General features: G+C 44.5%; 1 protein-coding gene across 44 annotated transcripts in view; it reads left to right on the top strand.

The window, feature by feature from the left end:
- Positions 1–21,643, top strand: part of TCF7L2 (transcription factor 7 like 2) — a 221,255-nt gene extending 199,612 nt beyond the window's left edge. For 7 of the 44 annotated variants that reach the window (XM_033182344.1, XM_033182355.1, XM_033182339.1 and 4 more), the window contains 8 exons: positions 55–141; positions 5,050–5,190; positions 5,787–5,946; positions 6,395–6,502; positions 11,925–11,973; positions 12,571–12,621; positions 13,890–13,962; positions 19,503–21,643. In XM_033182344.1, coding sequence (XP_033038235.1) covers positions 55–141; positions 5,050–5,190; positions 5,787–5,946; positions 6,395–6,502; positions 11,925–11,973; positions 12,571–12,621; positions 13,890–13,962; positions 19,503–19,920 — 1,087 coding nt within the window. In that variant the 3' untranslated portion in view covers positions 19,921–21,643. Of the gene's footprint in view, positions 1–54; positions 142–5,049; positions 5,191–5,786; positions 5,947–6,394; positions 6,503–11,924; positions 11,978–12,570; positions 12,622–13,889; positions 13,967–14,588; positions 14,662–15,544; positions 15,570–19,502 lie in introns of all 44 variants that reach the window. The other 37 variants (XM_033182376.1, XM_033182432.1, XM_033182366.1 and 34 more) reach the window with 20 other exon arrangements.
- Positions 21,644–27,768: the final 6,125 nt, after the last annotated feature.

Genomic DNA, 27,768 nt, shown 5'->3' with positions numbered 1-27,768 from the left:
GTCCCCACCCCCACCCTTGTTTCAAGTCTCTTACTTTGTACCCCTTCTTTGTAGGCAAGGTCAACCAGTGTACCCAATCACAACAGGAGGATTCAGACACCCCTACCCCACAGCTCTGACTGTCAATGCTTCCATGTCCAGGTGAGTTCCAAGAACCAGGGCCTTCATCCAAGGCCATGGGTGACTTCCCAGGAAGTTCTCTAGATGGCCACCAGGCCACCCAGGGACCACGGCTACATGTAGTTCTATTAGTGTAAAGCCAATGTGACATTAGACTGTACTCCCAGAAAATCCTGAAAAATTGCCCTGAAATTCCAAGGTAAGTGATGTCTTTCTGGGTAAAATTTTTGAGTCGCTCAGTTGAACAATGTATTTTAAAGAATTAAGAAGGCAAGGGGGAAACAGGACCGAAGCTTTTAAAAATGCCATTTCTCTGTTGTCCTGTCCTCAGCAAGAAAGGTAGCGGCGAAGGTAGTTTTATTATTATACCAAGAAGAGTTCGAATAAAGATTATTGGTGTTTTCAAAGCTCAGACTCTGATTCCAAGTCAACAAGAAAGCATCCGCCTCCTCCCCTCGAAGGTAGCACTGTCCAATAGAAGTACAGTGTGAACCACAGAGGGAATTTTAAATTTCGTAGTAGCCGTGTTTTTAAAAAAGGTTTTTTTTTTTGTTTTTTTTTTTAAAAAGATAAAATTATTTTTAATGACATGTTTTTATTCAATGCAATATAGCCAAAATATTATCATTTTAACATGCTATCCCTGGACAACAACTATTAATAAGAGGTTATGTTCTTTTTTGTACTGAGCTTTGGTACACAATCTGATGTGTATCTTATACACACAGCACTTCTCAGTTTAGACTGGCCACATTTCAAATATTCAGTAGCCACACGTGGTTGGTGCGTATCATAGTGGCCTGTGCAGCTCTAAGTCTTTGAAAGTTAAAAAAAAAATCATGTGTGTATGTGCTGTACATTCATATATATTTATATTTCAGCATAGAAATATATTTACAAGATACACTCCTATCCCCATGTTCTTCTTTTCCTCCCTCTGATTAATTCTGGCTAATTTTTCAGTGACTGCTAGTTTATTTACAAACTGGTTGGCAGCAGTATGTTTAAGTAGTCGCTAATTGTTTCTAATGATAGTTTTATTTTCTGTTCATCTGATTTTCAGTCAAGGTAATTAAATCGGTGGAGGTTTAGACTTTGCTGATGGTCTGAAATCACCAACCCATTCTGATGATGGCACATAATGAAATTAGCATGCGTTACATGGCAGGGATGCTGTCCCCAGCTTCTTTCCCCAATCCCTGCGGCCAACATGTCAAGCCAAGACCAGAGAAGGGCCTGGAAAGACAGGTCAAGATGCTGCTTTTCCTACTTACAAAACAGTAATTTTGGCAGCGACAGAGAGTTACATTCATTAAGAAAAACAAACTGTGGGATATCTAGCATCGGTAACTATGCCATGGATATCGCAGTTGAAAAGATCAATTTTCTACCTGCGATATATCGTCAAAATTTCAAAATCCATGCCAGTATTAGTTAGGCAGGAAAACGCTCGTGTGTTCTCTGGCCTGGAGAGAAGAGGAAGTATACGCTTAGTAAATAGTGTCATCACAGCTTCGCAAAGCATGGGAATGAATAGGGGGTCTCCCAGGTGGAGAGCACCCAGGGACCACGGCTACATGTAGTTCTGTTAGTGTAGCAGCTTATAGTCCACAGCTCCTCTTCCCACCTTGCCAGCATTTGTATATTGCACCTGGTTCTTTTTCATGTTTGTTTATTTGGTGCATTCCGGAGGTTAAAAGTGGTAAAGTAATTGTAGGATAGGGATTGGGGTTAAGCTGATCGATTGAATTATCATTAGGAGGTTAGTCGATGATTTATAGGTGGGCAGGGGGTGGAGGAAAGGAAGGGAACGTCAGGAAGAAAGGTTAGGGCCTCAAGGTGCGGGGAGAGGCGGCCGATTCCCCAGGTAGACCAAATGAAAGATAGCTAGTTAAAAAGCGTATACAGCAAATTAAATACATTATTGTGGTAATGGGGCGACAGAAGTATAGGTCTATTATACTTATGGCAGTTATAGCAAATGTAGGCAGCTTGCCCTGTTCCAGAACATCCTTTGATATTCATTCTATTCGGCAGTGGGGCCAGGACTTCTCAGAATTAAGTGATGGGTCATTATACTTTAAACACCATGGAGAAGCCTAGATTGGCAATTAAACAGCTCTTGCTGACACTCACTTGTGCCACCCTGTGACCCCCTTTAGATTGAGATGTTGGAGCTCCGGGCCCTCAGCCCGCTAAATTGGTGCAAGGCTCTTCTCCTGACGAGAGCCGGCTCTGAAATCTGCCGGCTTCAAAGGGAGCGAGATCATGTATAAACCATAATGTGGGTGCACCGTGGCTCACAAAAAATAAGGCAGGAAGAGATGAAATGTTACAAGTGCAAGGGGGAAAATGAGAGAATAATGACAAACCTAATGCAACTCAAAGCAGGATTGTTGCACAGGAAAATGCATCCTACTGCTTGTGCATAAAATCAAGGCCGGCAGATGACATCCGGTTAACAGAAACGTGTCAACAGTGAAGTAAAGTGAGAGTGAGTAAGAGAGAAGCCCCTGAGACAGCCAGAAACAAAAATTAGTTGTTCTTAACAAGTTAAGGTTCATCATTATATTCTGGCTTGGAGCCATGAAAGCAGACGGGGGTATATAATGAGCTGCTTAGAATTTTTAGGGTGTTTATTGCATTTCATGAAATAGTTGTCTGCAGAAAGGAATTTCTTAAGCGAAGGTATATGTATACAGCCCACATCCATGTTCACACACGGTCTCTTTCTGTGCTGAACATTTTTCAGATACGGGAATATACGTGTAGGTATGGGAACTTGGAAATGTGTCTTCTTCATGGCTGCATTGGAAGTTTGCACCCCAAAATGTACTCAGATTGTGGCATCTTCCCATGGTATTTGGTGTATGTACACACACGTACACATACACACTCACACACGCAGCCTTGTTCTCTCTCCCCCTCCCTCTCCCTCACACGTCTGTACACATATTCTCATTCTGCACGAAGGGAACATATGTATTTGAGGAATGTCAGGCCTTTAAAATTCACAGTAAAAGCTGCCACCCACCACTTCACCCAAGGGTTTCCAAGAACACATGTTCTTAGCTTCTGTTTCCTCTGAGGCCTTCAAGCAGTGGGAAGGAACAGGGTGTCACTTGGAGCCCAAGTGTCTCCCAAGGGCTCTGCTTTTTTTGTTTTTCACATTATTTTGAGGGGAAGGGGATGAAGGTTGTTAGCTTGTTTGTTTCCTTACATTTTCCTTCTCTCTTTCCTTTTTTGATACATTCAAAGGACTTGTATGGTTGTTCTTTTTAAAGTCATGTCATGCAGTCGTCACCACTGGCTTAAATTTGTAAAGGCAGTGGCAGGAGAGGCCACATCAGGGTGGGATTTTTGAGTGAAATGTCTACTGTGGCTTGGGCCTTCTTCAAGAATCAGCATTGTTCATTAACTTTCCTTCCTCTGTTGATCTGTGTAGATTCAGTTAGTACTTTAATCATTTTATTATTTTTCAAATTACCGTTTGTTACCTTATTTTGGCTGAATAGAAACTCTCTCTAGCCCACTTCTGGAAGAAACTTTGTAAATAAATACGGAATCCTTTTGAGAGAACTGTCGTGATAGATCCTCATTAGGCAGGCCCTCTAGTTCCCACCAGAATTGGCTTTGTGAAAAGCAGGTTATTATTCCTTGGGTAGTACGTTGGACTGTTTTGGTTTGGACTTACTAAGAAAGCAACAGTTGCCATGATCTTCATCTGAACAGCTTCCCATCTGCTCACTTGAATCACCTTGCCAGGTTGGGGCAGGAGGCTGCCATTTTGTTTTCTTTTGGGATTCTGCCCTCTCCCTCACTACTTTTTTCTATAGTAGGATATGTTGCTTGAAGAAGAGGGGTGAGTCTTCCAACCCAGTACAAATCATGGTGATACAATGCAAAAGAGAAAATGAGAAAGGTGTTTGATCCAGTTGTCAGTTTGCAGATGGGCCAAGAATAGGTTGAAATTAGCTCTCTCTGTCCTGGCTAATGTACTTGGTTGGGAAATGCCAATTCAGGCCCTAAAATGTGTCTTAGAGAACTGTCCAAAAAATGAGCAGCATGAGAGGAGAGAAAATAAACTCTATCTTTCATTTATAATTTTGATAATCATTCAGGAGACTTCTTAATGATGCACAGACAACATATGAAGTAAAGTGATATAGGAATCCTAAATTTTAGAGGAGAAAGGGCATACAAATCAGAATCAAAGCTTTATTGTGTGTGTGTGCGCACCTGTTCTTTCCTTTCCTTTTTTTTTTTTTTGCATCTTTCCATAAAGGGATACAAACTTATTTAAAATGTCCATGACTTATGATATGAACCAAATAGGAACTATTTGAATTTTCCCTGTCTTCCTGCCTCACTCTCTCCCATTCCTGTCAAATGATGGGACATAGCACAAAAGAAAAATAAAAATTGTATTGCACTTCATCAACAGGATGAGGCCTAATGAGGCTTGCACAGCATTGTCAAAAATGTATGTATATTTCAACCACGTTAATATTTTATTTAGCTGTCAATATACAACAAAAGATTTCACCTTTCATTTTAGAGCTGATTAGGACTTAGGAAATTGTCTTCTTAGATACCACTAATAATGCCTCAAAAAATAAGTGGACGTGCGATTTCTGGCAGGTAGTCCAAGCCCACTTTTCTGCCCAAGTACGTCAGTTAAATTTGTCTTTTGCTAAATATGTTAAAAATCATAATGTCTTGTGTCAGTAGCAATAATGAAGGGGGAGATTGGCTTTAATGACATTATGAGAATCATTATGTTTAATTTATCGCTAATTAATGCTGACAGGTTTCATATGCCTTGCGTTGCTTTCATGTGAGTGTTACGTGCTTTTTTTTTTTTTTCTTTTTAATTGTGTGTACACATCCCTCCTCATTCATTCATTTTGATTCTGACGATTTACACAGCTTTCTGTCTTCTAGGTTCCCTCCCCATATGGTCCCACCACATCATACGCTACACACGACGGGCATTCCGCATCCGGCCATAGTCACACCAACAGTCAAACAGGAATCTTCCCAGAGTGACGTCGGCTCACTCCATAGCTCGTAAGTGTTACTGTTTTTCTCACTTCTTCGTTGCCGCAGTGTTCTGCAAGCCTGTTGCAGCTACTGGGTTGTGGCCTTCTCCCTAAGGTTGGCCTCGTTTAGTTTGACTCCAGCCAATACCCAGCCTGTGTGGGCTCTGCACTCCCTTACAAAGATAGAGAGAGTGCACAGTGGTAGAATCTCACTGCACCACCGCAGGTTAGAGCAGAACTGTTTTTTGTGTGTGTACTTGGATACACTGGGATTGCAACCACTTCCCTGCCCCCTAACCCTGTACTTGAACATTTGGAGCTTTGTTCTGCAAGCAGGAGAAAACCCTGCCGAGGTGAAGACAGCAACCATGTGCTTTCCTCTGGCTTGGGAAAACTGTGTATTTGTGAAACTTGAGGAAGTGATTGCAAAATCCCTCCCTTCCCCCAACCCCTCCCCAAGCTATTTTCATTCCATTTTCCGGGGTACAGAAGACTAAAAACGTGGTTTTTAATCCAAAACTGCAAGACTTGGGGGTTAGGAGACAAGGAGATACGCTCTCTGCCATGGAGGAAGTTGGACCACTACCTTGTTTATTGGGTTGTGTCTGTTTTGTCTATCTCCAGAAAGCATCAGGACTCCAAAAAGGAAGAAGAAAAGAAGAAGCCCCACATAAAGAAACCTCTTAATGCATTCATGTTGTATATGAAGGAAATGAGAGCAAAGGTCGTAGCTGAGTGCACGTTGAAAGAAAGCGCGGCCATCAACCAGATCCTTGGGCGGAGGGTAGGTGACGCCCTTCTCAGGGAGAAGTGGGGGGCGGGTGGTGAGGGACCAGAGTGCAGCAGGTCAGGTGGCAGAATGTCTCTGTCCCCATTTCTGTGGAGAATTCTTGCCCTTCAGCCACATTCTGAGTCCTCGAATGACCTTCATGGAGTCAGGACTGGTTATTCTGCACTCAGATAGCATTCAGAACAGTCACAGCCATACTCTTCCCCCACCCGCGAGAGTGAGTCAATGACAGAATGACATAGATAACAAATCAAGTTTTGTCTAAATATTCCTGTTAGTGCCAGGACCCAGCAAACAGTATGTACAGATTATACCATTTCTGGATGGACTCAACCAAAAAAACAGCAGCATTTATTCCCTGACCTTGGCTTAGTGTGTGATGTTCTTTCATGCTTTTCTGTTTGTTCATGTCTTTCTCGTCTGCACCCCACATCCCCTCCAGTGGCACGCACTGTCCAGAGAAGAGCAAGCGAAATACTATGAGCTGGCCCGGAAGGAGCGACAGCTTCACATGCAGCTGTACCCCGGCTGGTCCGCGCGGGATAACTATGTAGGTGGATCATTTTCCTTAGGATAAGAGTCTGTAGAGCTGTGTTGTGCGTCTATATGGACAAAGAAAACAGGACCTGCCACTTGACTGGGGTGGGCCTCAGGAGCGTCCAGTCTGCCCACTTTGGGGACCAGTAGCATCTTCCTGGATCACTAACCTGCAGGGAGGGGCTTCCAGTATGGATGGTTCGATCAGCTCGCAGTCATTCTTCGGGGTGGAGAGAGGAGGCTGCAGTCCCTTTGTTCCAGCTCAGGACCAATGAGGTTGATTTGGTGCTTGTCTACTTCCTAGAGGAGGCAAGGCTCTAGGATACACCCGGAGGACCTTATGTTCTGAATTAGGTTCCTCAGGCTCCTCAGCAGTGATCAGTGGTATGGCCTAAGGAAGACCAGTGGGTAGGTGTGGAGGAACAGAATTTAATTCCTCCCAGGTCTTTCAGCAGGCCCTTTACACTTAAGAAGGAAAAACGAAACTATTGCTTTGTGCCATGGTGCAGTAGAAGTTAGAAGCCTATTTCATCCTGAGAAGAGCATGATGGGAATATCCCTGAAAGCAGCCAGAGGAAGTCAGCCTTTGGCAGGATGCATGGACTGACTCTGGGCCCAGCAGGGGCAGGGAAAGGTGTGCTATGTGGTGTGTGTGATCCTGGGCTCTGTGTTGGCTACAGGATCTGCCTAGTCCTCTCTTGGGTTGTAGGAAACACCATGGTGTGATTGTTTTTACTAATTGCAGTGGTTGTGACCCCACGATTCCTCTCCTCCCATGAGCACACTGTCTTCCAGAGACTTCTGTCACTTCTCACCATTGCTGGTTATCCCACATTTTGCCCAGTAACTCTGCTTTCCTCTCTCGAGGGATGAAATGCCTCTTGTTTTGCCTGATACTTTATTTCATGACATTTGGTTCCATGAAGGGATTTCAACATCCACTCTTAGGGGAAAACCAAAACTTGTCTTAAGGCCGGCACAGGCCTCTCATCCCCTTCCTGTCAATGTCTTGGAACCGTGGATGGTTACTTTTCCAGTTATTTTGACTCTCCCACTGGCATCATCCGTGGTGAAGCAGCTCTACGTTTGGGGGTTGAGGTCATTAAATTAATACTGAACTGAGTGTGCACTTACTGTGCACAAGTTATTACAGGGATTCAGAGTTAAGTCGGACATCTTTACTCCCTCAGAACTTAGCATCCGCCAGGAAATCGCAAACATCTGCGGGCCTGTGTGATCCTGAGGAGGAGCTGCTTCTGCCTGCTCTGATGAGTGATTTCAGGCCTCCTTCCTTTTTCTTCTCATACTTTTAAACCCGTGCTTGCAGTGCAGACGAGGGAGAAGGGAGGTGCCCCTGGCCATCTTTCTCAAGGCCCTGCCCCCCTAGCTTTCAGCGCTAGACTGTGCTCCTCCTGGGAGTTGAATCAGGAAGGAGTGCTGGCACCTCTTGGATGGCGCGTGTGTTCTAGTGAGAGAGCCCTTGTCGCTGACAGACGGGCTTGCACGGGGTCTCCACTGCTTGGGACCTTTCTGTTTGTCCCCAGCATGTGTGCAGTGGGGAAGCCTTTCTTCTGGAGCTGAAAGGAAGAGGATGAGAAAGTGAATGCTCTCCCACAGGCTTGCTGTTCACCCCCACCTGACCCTGAGGTGGAGATTTCCAGCAGCAGGCAGGCTCCATAGCCTCCACGTACACAACCATATCATTTCAGGAAAGCTGCTCTCCTGGTTTCGGGTCAGAAGTTCTTAGAGTTCATCTTGAGCTTCTACCTGCTACAGACCCAATTCTTTGAGTAATCTAGAATGATACCACAGAGCGGAATTCAGCTTCTCTGTAGAGATCATATCCCCAATGGACATTTTGGGTCATAGTAGGGCCTTCATGTACAGCTGTGCAGGGCGTGCACTGCACAACTCTAGAGTATGTCATTTACACTGGGGTCTATGTGAATGGTGCCCCCTGGAGTTGTGCAGGGTGAAATCTCTACAAAGGTACAAGGCAGACCATGATAGCTTCAAAAGAATACCGTGTTTGACTTGCCTCAGAGTTGTTTAGAGAAAGTATTGCTCGAGGCTTTTTGTGACATACTTTCTGGGTTTCAGAAGGGCTGTGAGGCACTCAAAATGGCTTTAGCTCAGTTTTAAATTTGGAAGATGGTTTGGTATAATAAGGGAACTCCTGAGACGATTTGAGGTTTAGAGATCTGGATTTAGGGCTCTAGGAACTTTATCTCTTGTAAGAGGTACTTAGATTCCTATTACAATGACTCATTACACATGGGTGTGAACACACACACTCACTCCTTCCTTTTATGCACTAGGGAACACTGGGACTAAGAACCGCAGCACTGAGGCTTTTATGGGTTTCAATGTGGTAGCAACTTACTAGTATTTTTTTTTTTTTTTTATAAACTAACTTGACATGGGAGTTTCCATAAATTACTTTAGTCATTGTAAACGCCGAAAGGTTCTTCTGGAAAATATTTCCTGAGCTCACCTCATGCCTCTTTCACATTCCTGCTTTTTCAGCCAACTGGTAACGGAAGACTTTACGTCTCTTCCTTAGGAAAACAGAATTGAGTGAAAACAGTCACATTTGGGTTGTCAGACTTGGCACATTCTCTAGAGACGAAGAGAAAAAACTCTTGAGTCCCACAGTAATATCTAAGCCCTGGGGTTCTATTTGACATTGTTTCCTTTCTAACCCTCTACACTGGGTAAAGGATAGAGGTCCCATGCCATTTGCTCACCTGAGTTTCTTTTCTTCCACCCCTATATTAGGCCCTTTCTTTCTTTTGTTACATTGAAGGGGGTAGTAGGGTGGCCACCTCCCTGGAGATGCATCTTCCTCTTCACTAAGCTTAGGGTTTATCCACTTTCTCACGTCTTCTTTCTATGAAAACACAGTCCCTGTCCTCCAGAAGTCTCTAGTCTGAATGAGAACTTCTTCAGTAGTCACCATCTCTATGCCGTATCCTAAAGGGACAGCTTCCTTGTGGGTAGAGGAATTTTCAGATGCCTCCACAGTATATTGCAAGGAACTGGAAATGGAGATGCTTTTTCACACATGGCTGAGAAGCCCTTGTCTATGGGGATGCTGATACTCCATGAAGTTAAAACGTTTCTGTGCCCGGTTTTTATGAATACTTCAGGCTCCTAAATGAACCGAAACTAGGCCCACCTGCCTGTTCCAGGACAGCCAGGGGGCACTTTGCCCCTCATGTGGGAGAGGCGCAGGCATGGAGATGGTCTGTTGCAGGCCCATGAGATGCCAGCTTCACGATAAAGCACGTGAAGTCCTTTTAAAAGAAATTGTACATGAAGGGACATAGCACGTGTCAATAAAAGCCCTGAACAGAAGGCCAAAACAAAGCTCCCAAGTGGCACAGGCCCCCTGACCTCATAGAAGAGAGAGGCCATTTCTACAACAGATGGCCCTCAGCCCTAGGGTGGAGCCTAAGCTTGGTGGCATCACCAAGCTTGAGGTTCTCCTGACAGAGCCTAACGTGTTCTCGAGTTAGTTTCTTTCTTTTCTTTTTTTTCTGAGACAGAGTCTTGTTCTGTCGCCAGGGTGGAGTGCAGTAGCACAATCTCAGCTCACTGCAAGCTCCACCTCCCCGGGTCACGCCATTCTCCTGCCTCAGCCTCCCCAGTAGCTGGGACTACAGGCATGTGCCACCAGGCCCAGAAAATTTTTTGTATTTTTAGTAGAGATGGGGTTTCACCATGTTGGCCAGGATGGTCTCGATATCTTTACCTTGTGATCCGCCCGCCTTGGCCTCCCAAAGTGCTGGGATTACAGGCGTGAGCCACTGCACCCAGACCTCAAGTTTCTTTCTACCTGTCATTGTCTTTTTCTCTTCTGAGTTGACATCAGCATATTGTGAGAAGCTTTAGGCGAAGGCAACTTTTAGCTGTTCTGAAACATACAGAAATGTATGCCAGGCAGCTGCTTCATCTGGGCAGGACTGTGAGGGGAGGGAGAACTAGTTCAATCTGGAATGAGGCAGTCACCCTCTCCTGAATTCCCCCCAGTCCCATTCCATATTTGCAACCTCGAGCAGACGGTCAGGATACCAAGAAGGATCAGGTTGGAGAATATGAAAGACTCTATGCAGTTCATCCCCTAAACCCCTCACTAAAAGAGCTTCCTTGGAGGGCTAGGCATTAAACATGCAGGCAGCAGAGCTTTGTGGTTGAGGGTTTGGAGCCAAGACCACCTGAGTTCTCTCCTGGCCCCACCACTTGCTAGATGTGTGACCCTGGCAAAGTTACCTAACTCCTCAGTGTTCTCCTCTGTGAAACGGGAATGGCGGTAATACCTGTTGAAAAGGATTGTTGTGAGGATTAAAATGAGTCCATCTGTGTAGCACACCTAGAATCATGCCTGGCACCTGGCATATGCTCAATACATGCACTCATTCTCGGGAGGAGTCGTATCCTCATTATGTCAGCTAGAAGAGAATTGAGGGAACATCTTCTTTCTTACAGATGTCCACTCAGCAGGTTTTTGTTTGTTTGGTTTGTTTGCTTGTTTGTTTGTTTTTAAACAAAGTTTCACTCTTGTCACCCAGGCTGGTGTGCAGTAGCATGATCTTGGCTCACTGCAACCTCCGCCTTCCGGGTTCAGTCCATTCTTCTGCCTCAGCCTCCCGAGTAGCTGGGGCTACAGGCATGCACCACCATGCCCGGCTAATTTTTGTATTTTTAGTAGAGACGGGGGTTTCACTATATTGGCCAGACTGGTCTTGAACTCCTGACCTCAGGTGATCCTCCCACCTTGGCCTCTCAAAGTGCCAGGCTTATAGGCATCAGCCACGGCTCTCAGCCCACTCAGCAGTTGTGAAAGGAGCCCATATGATTCCTGGTCCTATTTCACCCTTTTTCCCCACATCTTTAATAACCAGCTCTAAGAGAAGCCCCTGCTAAAGCTTTCATTCTCTTGATTCAGAATGGGACCCTTTGGCATTCGTAAGTAAGAGCTGTGGGCAGGTCAGGCAGGGCAGGCCTTGAAGCTGGTGCAGCCATGACCACCTTCATGTGCTCCTCAAAGGTGGGCTCTCAGACTGCTTGCAATGTCGTCATCGCACTCCTCTCTGAATCTTCGTCTTGCAGTCCCCCCTTCCCTTTTATGGATCAAATGCCGTGGGTCAGGTTTGACAATGGACATAGGTATATGAGAAATGAGAGCTTCCCTTCACCACCCGCCAGTCCCTTCTCTTCTCCCAAGAAGGGTGTGTCCCTCCAGCTGGGGTACAATGCAAGGGCATTTGGCTTGAAGCGGGGTTAGAGGTTGGACAAATACCGGGAGTTGATGTGGATGGAAATGGCAGTGTGGTCACTTCCTCCTGCCTACTCCTTCCAGGAGAAGAGCGCCCAGACACTCTTCTCATGTCTGTTTCTTGCAATAATTCCCTGTGTTTTGTGTGTTTATCTAGGGAAAGAAGAAGAAGAGGAAAAGGGACAAGCAGCCGGGAGAGACCAATGGTAAGTGACAATCATCAGGTTAGAGGAAGGAGCCGTAGCCTGAGGACCACCCTTTTATGTTAGGTTTCCATCTGGGGGAGGCAGGAGAAATTCAAGGCCAGGACATTGTGGGGGAACCCTTCTTAGCCAGCCTTTTTGTTTATGCATTTTAATTAATTGCTTCATGACTGCCCTTTTAAAGCTAGTAACATCCATTGTTGCATGAAAAGCACATTGTAATTCTAGTGGAATGTGTTTTAAAATAACTGCAAAGCCTATAACTGGAGAGCAAGCGGTAGGCATGCCTATGCCGGGATTTATACAGTCTGCTTATTTTGTATGTGCCTGAGAAGGAATGAGGAGGGGGCGGGGCTTAGGGGAGTAGGAGGGGGTGTGTGCGAGTGTTTGATATTAACTGGGCTGTTCCTGAATGTTCTGATGCATGCCTTTACAGTGGTAAATTACACCCATTTTAAATTAAGGAGGTTTGTCATTCTCTAGAAGAAATTAGAAATACTGCATAGGCAATCTCAGAGGTCCCTTGGAGAAGGCCAGGCTTTTACAAACAAACAAAACAAAAATTTTGAAGGCTTTGTATAATTTGTTCTTTTTTTTCAGAACACAGCGAATGTTTCCTAAATCCTTGCCTTTCACTTCCTCCGATTACAGGTGCTAATGTCATTTTGAGTCATTAAAATAGTTGATAAACTGTTTTTTAATTTTTCTTGCCATTATAGTTTTATTAACATTTAAACACGTATGACATTTGAACATTCTTTAAAGTGACCATCAACACGGTTTCGTATGTTTCGGTAGATTTTTTTTTTTTCAGTTGCTTCTGTTTTTTTTTTTTTTTAATTTAATTTAACCTTTGTTTTGTTTATTTATTTATTTTTCCCATAACAGTTGTTTAAGCAGTGATGACAGTGATTTAGAGTTGAACTAACTGTGCAAATTGAATATGCAGTATTTCTTTAAAAGAGACTGGTTAAAAAAAAAATGGAAGGAATTCAGTAATAAACCTCCTTAATCTAATGGCATTTTTTTCATTGCTCCCACTAAGTTTTCTCACGCAAGCATGCATCCGCAGTATGATTATTTTTTCCTTTGCTTTTTTTATTTTAGTTTTTTTCTTCCTTTTGCTTTTCTGCTTATAATTTGCAAATCCACTAGCATTTTACTGACTGTGCCTGCTTAAATGCCGCTATGAGCTTCTAACTAACTCCTAACAGCTCATTCACACAGCCTGTTTACCTTTATCTGTTCCTCTCTTAATAATTAATGAAAATAGATTTTAAAAGAAAAGATGAACATTCCAAAAGCTGCAATATCCCAGTACCACAACCCTTTTCTTTCTTTATTTCTTTCTATTTTGTTTCATTTTGTTCTGTTTTTATTTGAAATTTTTTTCTTTTTTTAAACTATTGTATTCTGAGAAGAAAAAAGCATGTTACAAACTTAATTCCCTCCTTCGCTTTATTTTCTTCTTTAAGAAAAAAAATTGAGAGAAAAAAAGGGAAAGCAGAACTAAAAGAGGAAAAATATGTAAAAGAGTTCTTCCGTGTCTAACTTCCCTTTGTCAGCTCGAACCAAATCTGAGAGACAGTCCTTAAAGAAGGGATACTGCAGCTTTATTTGCAACAGCTAATTTCAAAAGTTGAATAAGAATGTGATTTTTACCTTTTTTTTTTTTTAATTAAAGAAAGTTAAAAAACTAAAGTCAATATTTTGCAATTAGTAACCAGGTCATTGATTTATTCCCTTTTTTATTTTTATTTTTTTCTTATTTGTATCTTTCTCTTCCCCCCCCTCCCTCCCTCCCTCTCTCTCTCTCTCTCTCTCTCTCTCTCTCTCTCTCTCTCTCTCTCTCTCTCTCTCTTTCTCTCCTTTCTCCCACGTTCTCCTCCTCTGCTCGCTTCTCTCTTGAACTCATTCAGACCTGAGCGCTCCTAAGAAATGCCGAGCGCGCTTTGGCCTTGATCAACAGAATAACTGGTGCGGCCCTTGCAGGTGTGTATAGTTTTCCAGATTCGCTGTGCTGGTTTGCAGCTGGTCTATTCGATCCTCTCCCCCTTCTCTGGCCTGTTGCTTTGTAGCTCTGTGTGTGGATCTCAGGAGACACAGGGGAGTGGGACACTGCCAAGTGTATGGGCTCTATGAGGGATGTGCTTGTTCTCCTGCTGCTGCCAGCCAAAATGCCACTGTAAAACAGCATCACTCATGCCTCCTCGGGTCAGCAACAGTAAACCTTAGTGCGCCCCCTCCCAGGCAATGTTACCTGCAAACCCCTGTCCCTTCCTTGTGACAGCCCAGGATCGGAATCCTGGCCTAGGTAGAAGCAAATGACATCACCTTCTCCCCTCCTCTTCTCTCTCTCTTATTTATTTATTTATTTTTTTTCACTGTTGTTTTTTGGTTTCTGGTTGTTGTTTTGTGTGTGTGTGTTTTATTGTTTTATTTTATTTTTTTTCTTTTGACTCATAGAAGTCCTTTCCTTTCATGTCCTTGGTGAGGGAAGATTATCAAGTAGAACCAAGGTGATAGAGAAGAAAAGGAAGCGGTAGCTGAGATTTCACATCCAACTGAGCACGACCCACCATTGTGTTGTATTTTTTGTGTTTACCTTATGCTAACAGATGCAAATACTCCAAAGAAGTGTCGGGCACTGTTCGGGCTTGACCGACAGACTTTATGGTGCAAACCGTGCAGGTATATTACCACTGCGAGGCCTTTGGGAAAATCAAAGCATTCTGTCCTTCTGGTACCTTAGCGTGATAATTTATTTTGACCTCATTCCCATCTACTTCCCCTCTGGCATCAATGACTAATGATCCTCATTCTTCAAAATTTCCTTCCTAATTTTATGCTGTTTCCTCTCCCCACTTTCTCTTTCTCTCTTTCCCCCCTGCTCTCGTCAGTAATATCCCTGGTGGCAGGACTGAGACCACAGCCTTAACAAACAAGGAGGGGCACTTATCTTTTTGCTTTGAAAGCCAGCATCCTGGAGCTGGCCCGGCCCTATGAATGCCTCGGTGGCCTGGGTACTGAGCACAGAGAGCCACCATTTCCAAAGGTTTGAATGAGTTAACACTTGGCAGCAATTGCATTCCCGTGCACTTAGAGTCGAGACACATGGAGAAGGATTCTGGGGTAGGCTTCTTCTTTCCCTTTTTCTTTTTCCTTTTTGGTTGTTTTATGTTTAAAAAACCACATGTCTGTACAGAGGAGCTTGGTTAGCTGACATTGTTTTACAGTGCTGAAAAAGAAGCGTGGCATTGAACGGCATGCACCAGCTAAAGGGCTGCAAGCAGTGAGTCATGCGGTCTCAGACTGCAGTGTCCCTAGGCCTGCAGAATTAACAAACTATGTGTATATATATAGCACTGGTTCCAAAATGAATCACAATAGCCCAGAAGTGTCCAAATTAAGCACCCATGTTCCACCTGCAGGTCTCCATCCAGCCTGCATTCTCAGGGAAAGTGTAGATACTTCCTTCTTGGTGGAGGGATACCGACTAGCTCCTGTCTCGTTTCTTTTCCTTTAATGACCACCTTTGGTTAAATTTGTTGTTTCTTTGTTCTGATACAAGCAGTCTTTGAATTTGGAATATTATGATGGTAGGTATTTCAACACCCCAAACACGCTTCCCTGTTTGTAGTGCCTCCCTCGTCACGTGTCCCTCCCCTTCATGACTTTGCCATGTGCTCCGTGTTTAGACGTTAGATCAGATGTGCATCCCATTACGTGCATGCCCACGAGTCTTCTGTGTCTCTTCCCCCTTTTCTGATGCCAATACTAGAGATCGGTGAAGTGCCTCATGTTGACCCCAGCACATGAGAGGAGAGAGGGCCTGAGAGTCTTCCCTGAGAGGGAGCCACACAGACAGTCCTCTACCCGTGGAATGAGGGATTTGGGGGCGAGTTGAACACCCAGCAGGAGAGGAATTCCCAGGCATTCTGTGAGACGGGAGTGTTCACAGAGCTGACAAATGTCCCTTTGACACAGTCCTGGGGTCTTCTCTGCACAACAGAAAGGAGTTTTGTGACAAAGTTGATGGAGGAGGTTAGGTATTTAATTAGGACTAGCCAGGGAGGGCAGGGACTCTGTTGAGCAGTGAGTTTGTCAAAATTTTACTTGTACCAGGTGGGAAGATAACTAGCTGTGGAAGCCTGTTCTGAGATGCCCTGCCATGGCCAAATGACTGGTTAATCACAAGGGTCACTAAAAGAGAGGGTCTCTTGTGATGTGTAGAAATATACAACTGACACTATTGTGTGTGCCTCACAATGAGGCCGGTTCAGGTACCTGGTATGTTTATTTTATTAATGGAGTGAGTGGTGGTTTATGAATCCTTTTGTTTGTTTGTTTTGGAAGCAGTTGCTGCAAGTCAGACTTTTTGTTTCTTGAAGTTATTCCTAACATTGACCCAAACGTACGTCCCCCATTTGGACATAGCTTACACCTTGCTTACAGCCTGGGTATATCTTCAGAGCCCAGAATTTTATTGATACAAAAAAAAAAAAATCTGCCAACCTAAAACTTTTGTAGCTGCTTCCTGTTTGAGCAGCATGGTTTTCTAAAATGCATCTTGGAGAGGCTGTCAGTATGGCAGCATTTCTGCAGATGCTGAGCTCCTGGTCCTAGGTGCCAGAGTTCCCCAGGTCCCCGTCTCCACCTGGTTTTCTTTCCAGTCTCAGCAGTGTTCAGACTTTCCTGGCAGATGTTTTTCTTCGTTGGTGACTTTTCCATACCATGGAATGATGGGCAAATGCATTTCTGCTGTCTTTGAGGGACGTTATTCCAAAACAGGATCAGGAAGAACCTTTAGTTTCCTTCCAGAATAAATAAGAAGCTAGAAAGGGGTTTTTAAGAGGCCACTCCTCTGAATTGAGATGAAGCCTAGGTTGGGGGTGCTAAGAGTATGGGTTACCTTCCCCCTTTTACTCAACTTTTCCTTTTAACGTGGCTGTGGCCACCCCTGGCTTGATGCTGAAACCCAAGGACAAAATGTACTTAAAAAAAAAAAAAGGAAAAAAAAGAAAAGAAGTTGCCAACTGAGGCATTTTCTGACTTGTCAGAAATGTGTGTGCGTGCCAGCTGCCCTGTGCTCAGCCACCTTAGAAGACCTGTCGCTCTGTCCCCATAGTCTTCATGTCCCGTGTTGCAGATGCCCCTCCCGTTCCTGTGATCTGGAAACTTCCACGTCATGAGGGTGGGAGGGGTGAGGAAAGTACCAGAACGCTCCTAGCCAATCAGGGCTCCTAGCTTGCCACACAAGGTTTCTAGTTTTATTTGACATTTGTGGACATTTTAACAAGATGCTGTTTTGAGCCCACCAAGTTGCTTTTCCCATCTTTTCACTCTGCCCTAATATAGCATGGAATGCTGCTTGGTGCTGTTCCCTTGTCTTCCTGGTTGTTCTCCCCGCTTCTTTCCTTCTCCCTTTCCTTTCCTCTCTCTGTTTTTCTCTGTTGCTTTCTCAGTTTTGCTTATGCCCCCGCCCCCCCACCTCCTTTCCTTCTCCCATTTTTAAAATGCATGGACATCTTAGTTTTTTGAGCATGTTTTGATCTGCAGGCTAAGGTGGTTTAAAACTCTGAGAGGCTTAATTATTTATCTTGGTTTCTGGGATGGAAGCAGAACCCATAGTCTATTTACTCTCTCCCAGGGAGAAAAAGGAACCTTGCCAAATTGAGGGTGACAGGGGGTGGTGCTTGCTCCCCTAGAGTTCCTTCTGACCCAGAGGGAACAGACAGACACCTGAGGCCACTAGCCCCCATGAATCTCAGCCTCTGGGAGGCAGGGAGGACTGAGCATGCTCCCTTAATCCCCTCCCCTCCTTCCCTGCCTTCCTGCCATCTTGCTGAGTCCAAACCCCATGCACAGAGGGGCAGGATCAGACAGCTCTGGGGCACAGACCAAGAGGAGGAACTCAGCACACCTTTCCTTTCCAAGGCCAGTGACATTGTCTGACAGTGGTTGCCTTCAAGCAGGAAGCATCTTGGTTGCTTCCAGCAGCAGAAAGCTGGCCAGCGCTTACACACGTGTTTCTGGTTGGAGTGTTATCAGCCATGGTTCTGACAATATTCTAGGGTCCTTAGATGAGCACACTTCCTGTATCTGCATTATTTTTATGGCATTAGTGGGGTTGATCCCCAGGCTCACCTTTCCTTACCAAATACCATCCCATCAGACTGGGATTAATGGGAGGAGAAGCTTTGAAGTCACATGCTCAATTTCTTGAGTTGATTTTCCCTGACCTCATCCTTTGATGCTAAGCAAGAAAGGCTCTGAAATTCTCATTCCTATTTCTTACATGAATGAGTAGTGAAGAGGGGAGTGGTTTTGGTGTAGGGCAAAATTAGTCTTTCTGGTTTAAACACGCACGATAACCCAAACCCAGGAAGGTCCATGCGATTCCCTGGCACTTCTTCTTTGTTGTCACTTTGGTGACCGGCTTGTGCTGCACCCTCCATTGACTGGCCTCGGCATATTGACAAGGGCAAGATGCCCCTCCATCCATCCCATCCTCACCATCTCTCCTTCCAACCTTCTCACTATGGGGTGGGGGAGGGGAAAGCCCCAAATCTTAAAAAAAAATTTTAAAAAAATCAAGTTTGAATCTTAATTTAATCCACAACCTGCAGGCCATACAACCAGTTATTCTTGTTCCTTTGAATCATTTTCTGTTTTTCTTATTCTTCCCCCTCCCCCACCTTTGTTTATCCTCTTCTACCTGTTTTTGGTGATTTCTTTTTTTGTTTGTTTGTTTTTTGGTTTTTTTTTTTTTTTGGTTTTTTTTTTAAGTTTATTTTGTTTTATTTTTGTTTCCCTTCCTCCCTTCTCACCTGATTCTGACCTCTCTTGATTTGGTGTGGTTCTTAACAGACAAGCCCGAAAGCTCTCTGGGCGCCAGCAGCCTCACGGTGGTGGTGTGTTAAAACCTTTAAGCCTCTTGCTAGCGCTGCCTTCAGCTATGTGGGCTCAACAGTGAGCATTTTGAGAGTTTCATATTGATACGAGGCGGCTGGGGAAGGAGCTCTGTCTTTCTCTTTTAAACACACACACACTCACACACAGACACCACTGGGGGATGGGGGTGGTAGTGGTGGGAATGGGGGTGAAGGGCCGAGGAAACTTGATGGGAAAGTGAGGGACTGTCTAAGCCAAAAGAGCTTTTCAGTTCATGTCAATTTGGACAAAGCCACTTGCTGGCAAATAGATGCCACTGTCTGCAGGTGGCCGCCTCCATGCTGCTCTCGTACATTTGGGCAGGGTGGGGCCGTGGGTGTTTAGTAGGGGTTGGGGGAAGCAGGTAGAGAGTTCAGAGTCTTAAATATATGGTTTGCCAGAACAGGCTTAGATCTGGGCACCTTGAAGTGAGCGACCCACCCCCGGGGGGCGCCACCGTCATTGTCCTCGGACCATTGGGCATGCCACCTCTGTGGGACATCCCTTGGGTGACCTCAGCTTGGGTGTGAGCATTAGGTAACTCTCTCCCTTGGCATCTGTGCCCTCTATTCACAGATAACTCTCTCCCCTGTTTCTAGGAGAAAAAAAAAGTGCGTTCGCTACATACAAGGTGAAGGCAGCTGCCTCAGCCCACCCTCTTCAGATGGAAGCTTACTAGATTCGCCTCCCCCCTCCCCCAACCTGCTAGGCTCCCCTCCCCGAGACGCCAAGTCACAGACTGAGCAGACCCAGCCTCTGTCGCTGTCCCTGAAGCCCGACCCCCTGGCCCACCTGTCCATGATGCCTCCGCCGCCCGCCCTCCTGCTCACCGAGGCCACCCACAAGGCCTCCGCCCTCTGTCCCAACGGGGCCCTGGACCTGCCCCCAACCGCTTTGCAGCCTGCCGCCCCCTCCTCATCAGTTGCACAGCCGTCAACTTCTTCCTTACATTCCCACAGCTCCCTGGCCGGGACCCAGCCCCAGCCGCTGTCGCTCGTCACCAAGTCTTTAGAATAGCTTTAGCGTCGTGAACCCCAGTTGCTTTGTTTATGGTTTTGTTTCACTTTTCTTTATTTGGCCCCCTCCCCCCCACCTTGAAAGGTTTTGTTTTGTACTCTCTTAATTTTGTGCCACGTGGCTACATTAGTTGATGTTTATCGAGTTCATTGGTCAATATTTGACCCATTCTTATTTCAATTTCTCCTTTTAAATATGTAGATGAGAGAAGAACCTCATGATTCTACCAAAATTTTTATCAACAGCTGTTTAAAGTCTTTGTAGCGTTTAAAATATATATATATATACATAACTGTTATGTAGTTCGGATAGCTTAGTTTTAAAAGACTGATTAAAAAACAAAAAGAAAAAAAAAGAAGCAATTTTGAAGCAGCCCTCCAGAAGGAGTTGGTTCTGTATTATTTGTATTAAATACGAGCTTGCGAACCAATCATTTTACATCTGGTTTTTAAACCGTAAGGGCACCACGAATGCAGTGCCATTACTTTTTTGTTTGTTTTTTTTTTTCTGTGTGAAACAACTTTTATTGTGATGTTACTTGTTATTGTTTAAATGTACAGAAACAAAGGGTAAAAATGTGTTAATATACCTTGTTCCATGGTGTTGTTCTTTTGGGGGGAGGGGATGCTACTCAACACTTAATAGAATCACAATGCTGTTGGGCCAGTAGTATTTATTGCTTTAGAGATTGCTTGTCGTACCTGTATGTCGTCCCTTTTTAAATATGTTTTCCTTTTTCTTGAAACTGTATAAAGTTTTTTTCCCCCTTAGCATAAGCATCTTATATATAACAACTCATTTGTACAAGGTTTTTAAGTTTATATATAAAATGTGTATATATATTTTTGTTTCCCTTTTTAACTTTTTTTTTTTTTTTTTCTGTATGAAACCCAGTTGTCACCAAATGGACATTAATAGTTGCATTAAGGATCAGTAGCATTAACAAAAGTTGCTTTAAAAGCCATTATGTAAAACAAGACTTGAAAATGAGTGAGGGAATTTTAGCGACACTGTCTGAGCAGCAGTGGGAACCATCTTTTTCCCCTTTGAACTCCCAGTGGGATGCCCTACCCTGCGCCCTTAGGGCCTGGACTGACCGTGTGCAGAACTTTACGTGCCAAAATTCTCAGTGAATTTAGCTTTCTCCCTCTTTTTGATGCTGTAATTTTTGTTCATCATGTTTTGCTGTGATGTTACATAGGTAGATTTGTATGTAGTTTTAATGTCACCTATAACAAAATGTGTTTGGTAGCAGATTGTCCAGAAAGCATTTTAAATGAAGAGGTATAAACCCTTAAGGGCCAAAATTCTGTATATTAGATTACTCTTACACGAAAAACCAGCTGCCGCTTTTATGTACACATATTACATACGAGTAGGCAGCAGACTTTAAAACTAAAAAAAACCTAGGCATGTTGATGTTGCAGACTGCTGTATAAAGCTGAAACCTGTTCATTCAGTGCCATTGTAGTTGACATGAAGCGATTGTAAACCTGTCTCCGATTTTTCTCTGGTTTATTAAAATGCTAACTATAACATTTTTTGTGAATACTTTGAATGTTTCCTAACAGTTGTGATGTTACTGTTCCGTTTTATGCTCTTATTCCAAGTTCATTTTTAATGGTTTGGAAGCCATTTTTGTAATGAATAAATGTTCATGCTGTACAGTATCTGTAGCATGCCGTTCTGGATTAATAAAAGCAACTTAGTCTGTGCAGATAAAGGCTGGTCACTTGTTTCTGTGATTTGGATTTTTATCTCTAGGGAAACTGGACCTACCGTAAGCAAGAAAAACATATTCCCAAGTTGGAACTTGACCATACAGTTAGTGTGTGGGTGATGACTTAGGTACCAGAATGTGGTCTTGGACTCTTGGGAGGGGTCGCTCCCCTCCCCTCCATCCTCGCGGCCCGTTTGGTGCACCTTGTGTATCTGGTTTGCGTAATGTGTCATTTGCAATGAAGATGGTCAGTATCAAACAGGATCCTTGGCGTGTGTCTTCTCCTGTAGTAGTTCACTGTGCCATCCCCAGTAGTTTATTGCTGAAAGCAAAGCACAGTTACAGAGTAAATGTCACTTTTTGGGGGGCTATAAACCAGTTTCTCTGACATATCCTACTCATCCTCTCACAGTATCAAGCAGAAAGAATTTAATTCTGGTGAATGAGACTTAGTCCACCAAGAGTGCACTTAAGAAACCACCTCCTTAGCAGTGAAGGATCATGGGTGTGACAGCATCCTAACCTCCAAGAGTTGCGTGCAGGGAGAGATGCAAGGGTGTCAAACTGCCCTTTCTCTAGCAATGAGCCATTATTGAGTAAGCAGCTTTTTAGAAAATTGGATTAAGGTGATGCACTGAAAGGTGTGTGGAAGCGCCTTGCTGTGTGTGGGATCCAAGTGTTTTGGCTGTACCCTGGTAAGAGCACAAGTTCATCACCATCACTGAGCAGGGGCCACGATACAGATCTTCCTAAGGTTTCCCCTGGATTTCATTTCCCTTGCTGACTAGCTGGATGGATGGACACATTGTTCCATTTATCTAGGACATCTATACCTTCAAAGGATGATGATTTCAATGGGCACGGAACTGTTCGTGTTGCCGTTGTGGTTACTTAAGGTGAGCGCAGTGTCGCATCAAGGACTTAAAAGCCCCTCGGAAACTGCTTTGCTCAAGCAAGTTTTTGTTCTGTAAAATCTCAGCATTTTGTTTTTGCTTTGCTTTGTATTCCCAGGGAGGAGTGTTTCTGGTTGTCCTTCCTCATTTTATTTTGCACACTGGGCCGAGTGACCTTTGAAAACACAAATAAGAACAGTATCTGTTATTCGTGGCAGTGTGCCAAGCCGTTTATGTGCATTTTCTCATTTAATCCTAACACGACCACCTAAGGTAGACATTCTTCTCCCCTGCCACCCTCTGCTTCATTTTCTGAAAATGGATTTAGGAACTGAGGGTTTTAGGTGCCTTGTCTAAGGCCACACAGGAGGTGGTGGCGCTGAGATTTAAATTCAGATCTGACTCCGGGCTCCTGCTCATAACACGAAGTTCTACCGCCTCACATGATACAGACGGCCCTTCCCTCCAAAACAGAAATGAGGGAACAGTCCTTTCAGAGGATTTTCTTTTTTTTTTTTTTTTTTTGAGACGGAGTCTCGCTCTGTCGCCCAGGCTGGAGTGCAGTGGCCGGATCTCAGCTCACTGCAAGCTCCGCCTCCTGGGTTTACGCCATTCTCTCGCCTCAGCCTCCCGAGTAGCTGGGACTACAGGCGCCCGCCATCTCGCCCGGCTAATTTTTTGTATTTTTTTAGTAGAGACGGGGTTTCACCGTGTTAGCCAGGATGGTCTCGATCTCCTGACCTCGTGATCCGCCCGTCTCGGCCTCCCAAAGTGCTGGGATTACAGGCTTGAGCCACCGCGCCCGGCCCAGAGGATTTTCTTGATTCCCCCACCTTCTCTGCCTCACACACTCGCTCACTCTCTTTCCTCTCTAGCTGTACTACAGAGTTAAGCTTACCTAAAAGCGTTTTTGCTCTTCCTGCCTGGAAAACGACCCCTCATGCTTCAGGTCTTGGCGAAGACATCCCTTTGCTGGGGGAGATGGTCCAGAGCCCTCAAGGGTTGCCTGTCTCCCTCCTGTGTGGTCTTTCAGGCCTCTGTCTTCCGGTCTCCTTTGACTCACTCACTATCATCGTGAAAGTGGCTGTCGTCTGCTTAGGTCACTCCAGCCTCACCGTGTTTCTCAACCTCAGAACTCATGACATTTTGGGCCAGATAATTGTTAGCTGGGGGGGCCTGACCTCTGCATTGTTGGATGTGAACACCACTGGCCTCCACCCACTAGATTAACCTGTCAGCCCTTGCCCTCCCACCAGTCGTGACAGTCAGAAACATCTCCAGATGTCACCAGATGTCCCCTGGGGGGCAAAATCACCCCCAGTTGAAAACCATTTCTCTAGAGAGCCCTCTAGGATGACAGGATTGTGACTTTCATGTCCCTGCTGTATGCTAGGGTCTTGTTTAGTGCCGGGCACACAGTGGGGTGCTCGATACACATTTTTTGAAGGAAAGAAGGAATGAGGTTGGCCAGCTCAACACCCATATTGTGGGAGGCAGCAAAATGGAAACTTTCCACGAGGCTTCCACATTTTGTGTTCTCACAACTTTCAGGGTGGTGCTGACCTTCTTAATCCTTTCGGCCATGCTGGGATGTAACTCACTGCCCTTGTTACAAAGGCCAGAAAAAAGGGCAGGGGGGGGGTCAGTCCCTCTGCTGTCAGCCAGCCGAGTGCCGATCTCTCTAAAAATCGAAATAGGGGTCACCGAGTCACACGGTTGCCTGCCTTACAACACCTGGTTGATACTTGGAGGATCCTTTCACTCAAGACAACTTCCTTTCCCCCAGGCCTGTGTTCTCAGCAGCCCGAGCTCTAGTCTCCCAAATGCCCAGCCAAGTATTTGCCTTTCAGCGCTTCCTCTCTCTCTCTGATTTCTTGCTACCTCAAGAGTTTCTTTTCAAACTGAGCATCCTCTAATTTCATCTGTTAAGAGTGGATCTGCGGGGTTTTCGTTACTAAGAGACTCTGAAACAACGTCTGGGAAACGATAACTCTCACTCGACGAGCCACATCACTTTCGGCTTCTTACGGGGCTTCGCCAAAGATGTTTGCGTATTAGTGGGGCGTACGTTTCCTGTGGCGGCTGTAATGAATCACCACAAATGTGGTGGTTTAAAACAACAGAAAATTGCTCTTGCACAGCCTGGCAAACCAGAAGTCTGAAATCAAAGTGGTGGTAGGGCCAAGCTTCCTGCAAGGCTCTGGAGGCTCATCTCTTCGTGTCTGTTTCAGCTTCCAGTGGCTGCCTGTAATCCTTGGCATTCTGTGGACTGAAGCCACATCACTCCAATCTCTGCTTCCATCTTCACATCGCTTTCTCCTCTTGTCTGTCCCCAGACTCCCTCTGCCTCTCTCTTACAAGGATACCTGTTTTGTATTTTGGGCCTACCTAGATAATCCTGGATAAATATCCCTTCTCTTTAGATCTTTAAGTTAATCACATATTTTGCTATATAAAGCAATACAAGTTTTAATAGGATTTGCATATGGGCATGTATTTTGTGGGGGCCACCATTCAGCTCACTACAGAATCATTTGCCAACTGCTGAGTCTTAGCACAGAACCCTTCAGAATGGGCAGTTGTTCCACTATTGGTGGTGGTCTTAGGCCCATGTGGAAAGCAATTTTTACAGTAGATGGCTTTTCATTTCAGATATAAAAACGTTCATTTGTTTTCCTGATGACATGGATTCATGTAGGGTCAGAGAGCCTTGCATCTGGATGCAGGATTTTCGAGAAAGTAAGTAGCTTGGAGCAGTGGAGTGAATCTGAGCTTGGAGGATCCCACATCTGACTCTCGCTGTGTGTCCTTGGGTAATTCCTTTATCTCTCTGAGTCTTTGTTTCTTCAGCTAACAAGTGATGATGTTGGTGTTCATCTGGACAGATTTGTATGACGGCTAAGATGCAAAGTTGCTAGACTAGTATGTCATAGTGTTTATTATTAATATAAAAGCCAAAGGCTGGTCTTCTATTTGTTTTCATTATTTTTCTTTTTTTTTTTGAGACGGAGTCTCATTCTGTCGCCTAGGCTGGAGAGTGTATGGAGTGCAGTGGCACAGTCTTGGCTCACTGTAATCTCCTTCCAGTTTCAAACGATTCTCCTGCCTCAGCCTCCTGAGTAGCTGGGACTACAGGCGTGTGCCACCACACCCCACCAATTTTTTAATTTTTAGTAGAGATGGGGTTTCACCATGTTGACCAGGCTGGTCTTGAACTCCTGACCTCAGATGATCTGCCCGCCTGGGCCTCCCAAAGTGCTGGGATTATTGTTTTCATTATTTCTCTTTGGGATTCTGCTGGTTAGTCCAGTTCTTCACACCCAAGTGAGAGAATCACAAAGATCTAGATGCAGAAGACACATCTACATGACCCAGGGACAGACATTGTGACTCATCCACACTGATTCATTTTACCTGCAACTTAATGGCCTCAGGAAAATGACTTCTAGTCTCTGGGGAGCCGCAGCCCTGTCTGGGTAGCTTTTTGTGGCATAGAAATGTGTTTTCAATTAAAGCTCTTTGCAAAGAAACTGAGGAGTAGCCTAAAAGCCTCTTGTGAATGGTGCCTGAGGCAAGTGCCACAAACCAGAGCTGGGAATCACCAATGAGCAGGGCCATACATTGGATTTTCGAAAGGATTCCTATCTGGGGTTGGCTTCTTTGTCTCCCATTCCATATCTGGTTCCGCACTCCCAGGCACCTGGCCATCGGAGAGTCCTGCCGTGAACTCTGGCCTGTGTCCGATGGCCAACACTGGTGACTTCTGGCTCTGAAGCTGGGTTTTTTTAAAAGATGGCACCTTGTGGGTACACTTGATGGGAGCTGTAAGTACTTTCCTTCATTTAGTGACTATTTCTGCTTACAACAGGGACTGTTCTAGCAACTGACACGTAAGTCTGGGTGAAGCCAGCTTGGTCTCCAGTTTTCCTGGGTTTATTTCTGCACCATCTTATAGGATGGAGTTTCTAAGGAAAGGGAACGCCAACATTCCTGAGGCCTGGACAAGCCTCTCACCTAGAAAGAAGTTTTATGTAAGGATAATAACAAAAGAATTTGCTAAAAACTCAACTTGCATTTCTCTTTTAATATTCATGGGGATGGAAATTGCTTTTCTGTTCATTTTACAGATGTAGAAAGTGACACTAAGAGAGGTTAAGTTGCTTCCCCAAAAACGTATCTGGGAAGCAGAGAGCCTTAGATTTGAACCTAGGCAGGCTGACTTAGGAGCCTGCATAGCTAAATACCATGTTATATTTCTTATTATGAAGACAGCTTATCAGGGTAACTAGGGAGTGGTGGAAGGTAGAGCCAATTTGATCCATGGCCTTGTGAGAGGGTGTTGCTATGGGACCGCCAGGCACTCTTTCTGCCTGTCAGTGCGCAGAAGTTTTCTTTTCTTACTCTGGTATCTGTGCATGTAATAATAATAATGACAGTTGATAATTACATAAATCAAGCATTTTGGACTCAGCACTAAAAGTTATATGATCCTGGAAATGGAAGAAAATTAGAAGTATATATTCTAATTTGTATATACATATTATATAGTGTTTGAAATTTCAGATTGTGGCTTGCAATCTATCCATAGGTCAGGGATAGATTTTGTGGAATAAGACCAATATTTTAAAAAAATGAGATTGAATGGGCCAGGTGCAGTGGCTCACACCTATAATCCCAGCACTTTGGAAGGCCAAGGTGAGTGGATCACTTGAGGTCAGGAGTTGAAGACCAGCCTGGCCAACATGGTAAAACCACATCTCTACTAAAAATACAAAAATTTAGCTGGGCATGGTGGCACATGCCTGTAGTCCCAGCTACTTGGGAGGCTGAGGCACAAGAATTGCTTGAACCTGGGAGGTGGAGGTTGCAAGGAGCCGAGATCACACCACTCACTGCAGCCTGGGCAACACAGTGAGACTCCATCTCAAAAAAAAAAAAAAAAAAAAAGATAGGATGAAATAGAAAATATGGAAAACAGAATCTATTGCTGTATGTGTGTACTGTATTTTGTAAAATCTTTCTTACTGTGGTTAGGGTAAAAAAACTTTAGAAGCCAAGTCTGAACATTAATATTAGCCATCATATATTGAATATAATAGTTTCAATATTAAAATACAGTATACATGGTGTATAAAATTCAGTTAATGGAGTAAAGTTTATTGATGGGCATTTGTTAAGTGTTACACCAGTATTTAGACCCCAAGACGTCTTCTTGGGCAAATCTGTCGGGGTAAC

Source organism: Trachypithecus francoisi, unplaced genomic scaffold, assembly GCF_009764315.1.
Source record: "Trachypithecus francoisi isolate TF-2019V2 unplaced genomic scaffold, Tfra_2.0 Contig01579, whole genome shotgun sequence".
NCBI lineage: Eukaryota > Metazoa > Chordata > Mammalia > Primates > Cercopithecidae > Trachypithecus > Trachypithecus francoisi.
The sequence above is the reverse complement of the archived record's forward strand: the minus strand, read 5'-3'. Positions and strand labels throughout refer to the sequence as shown.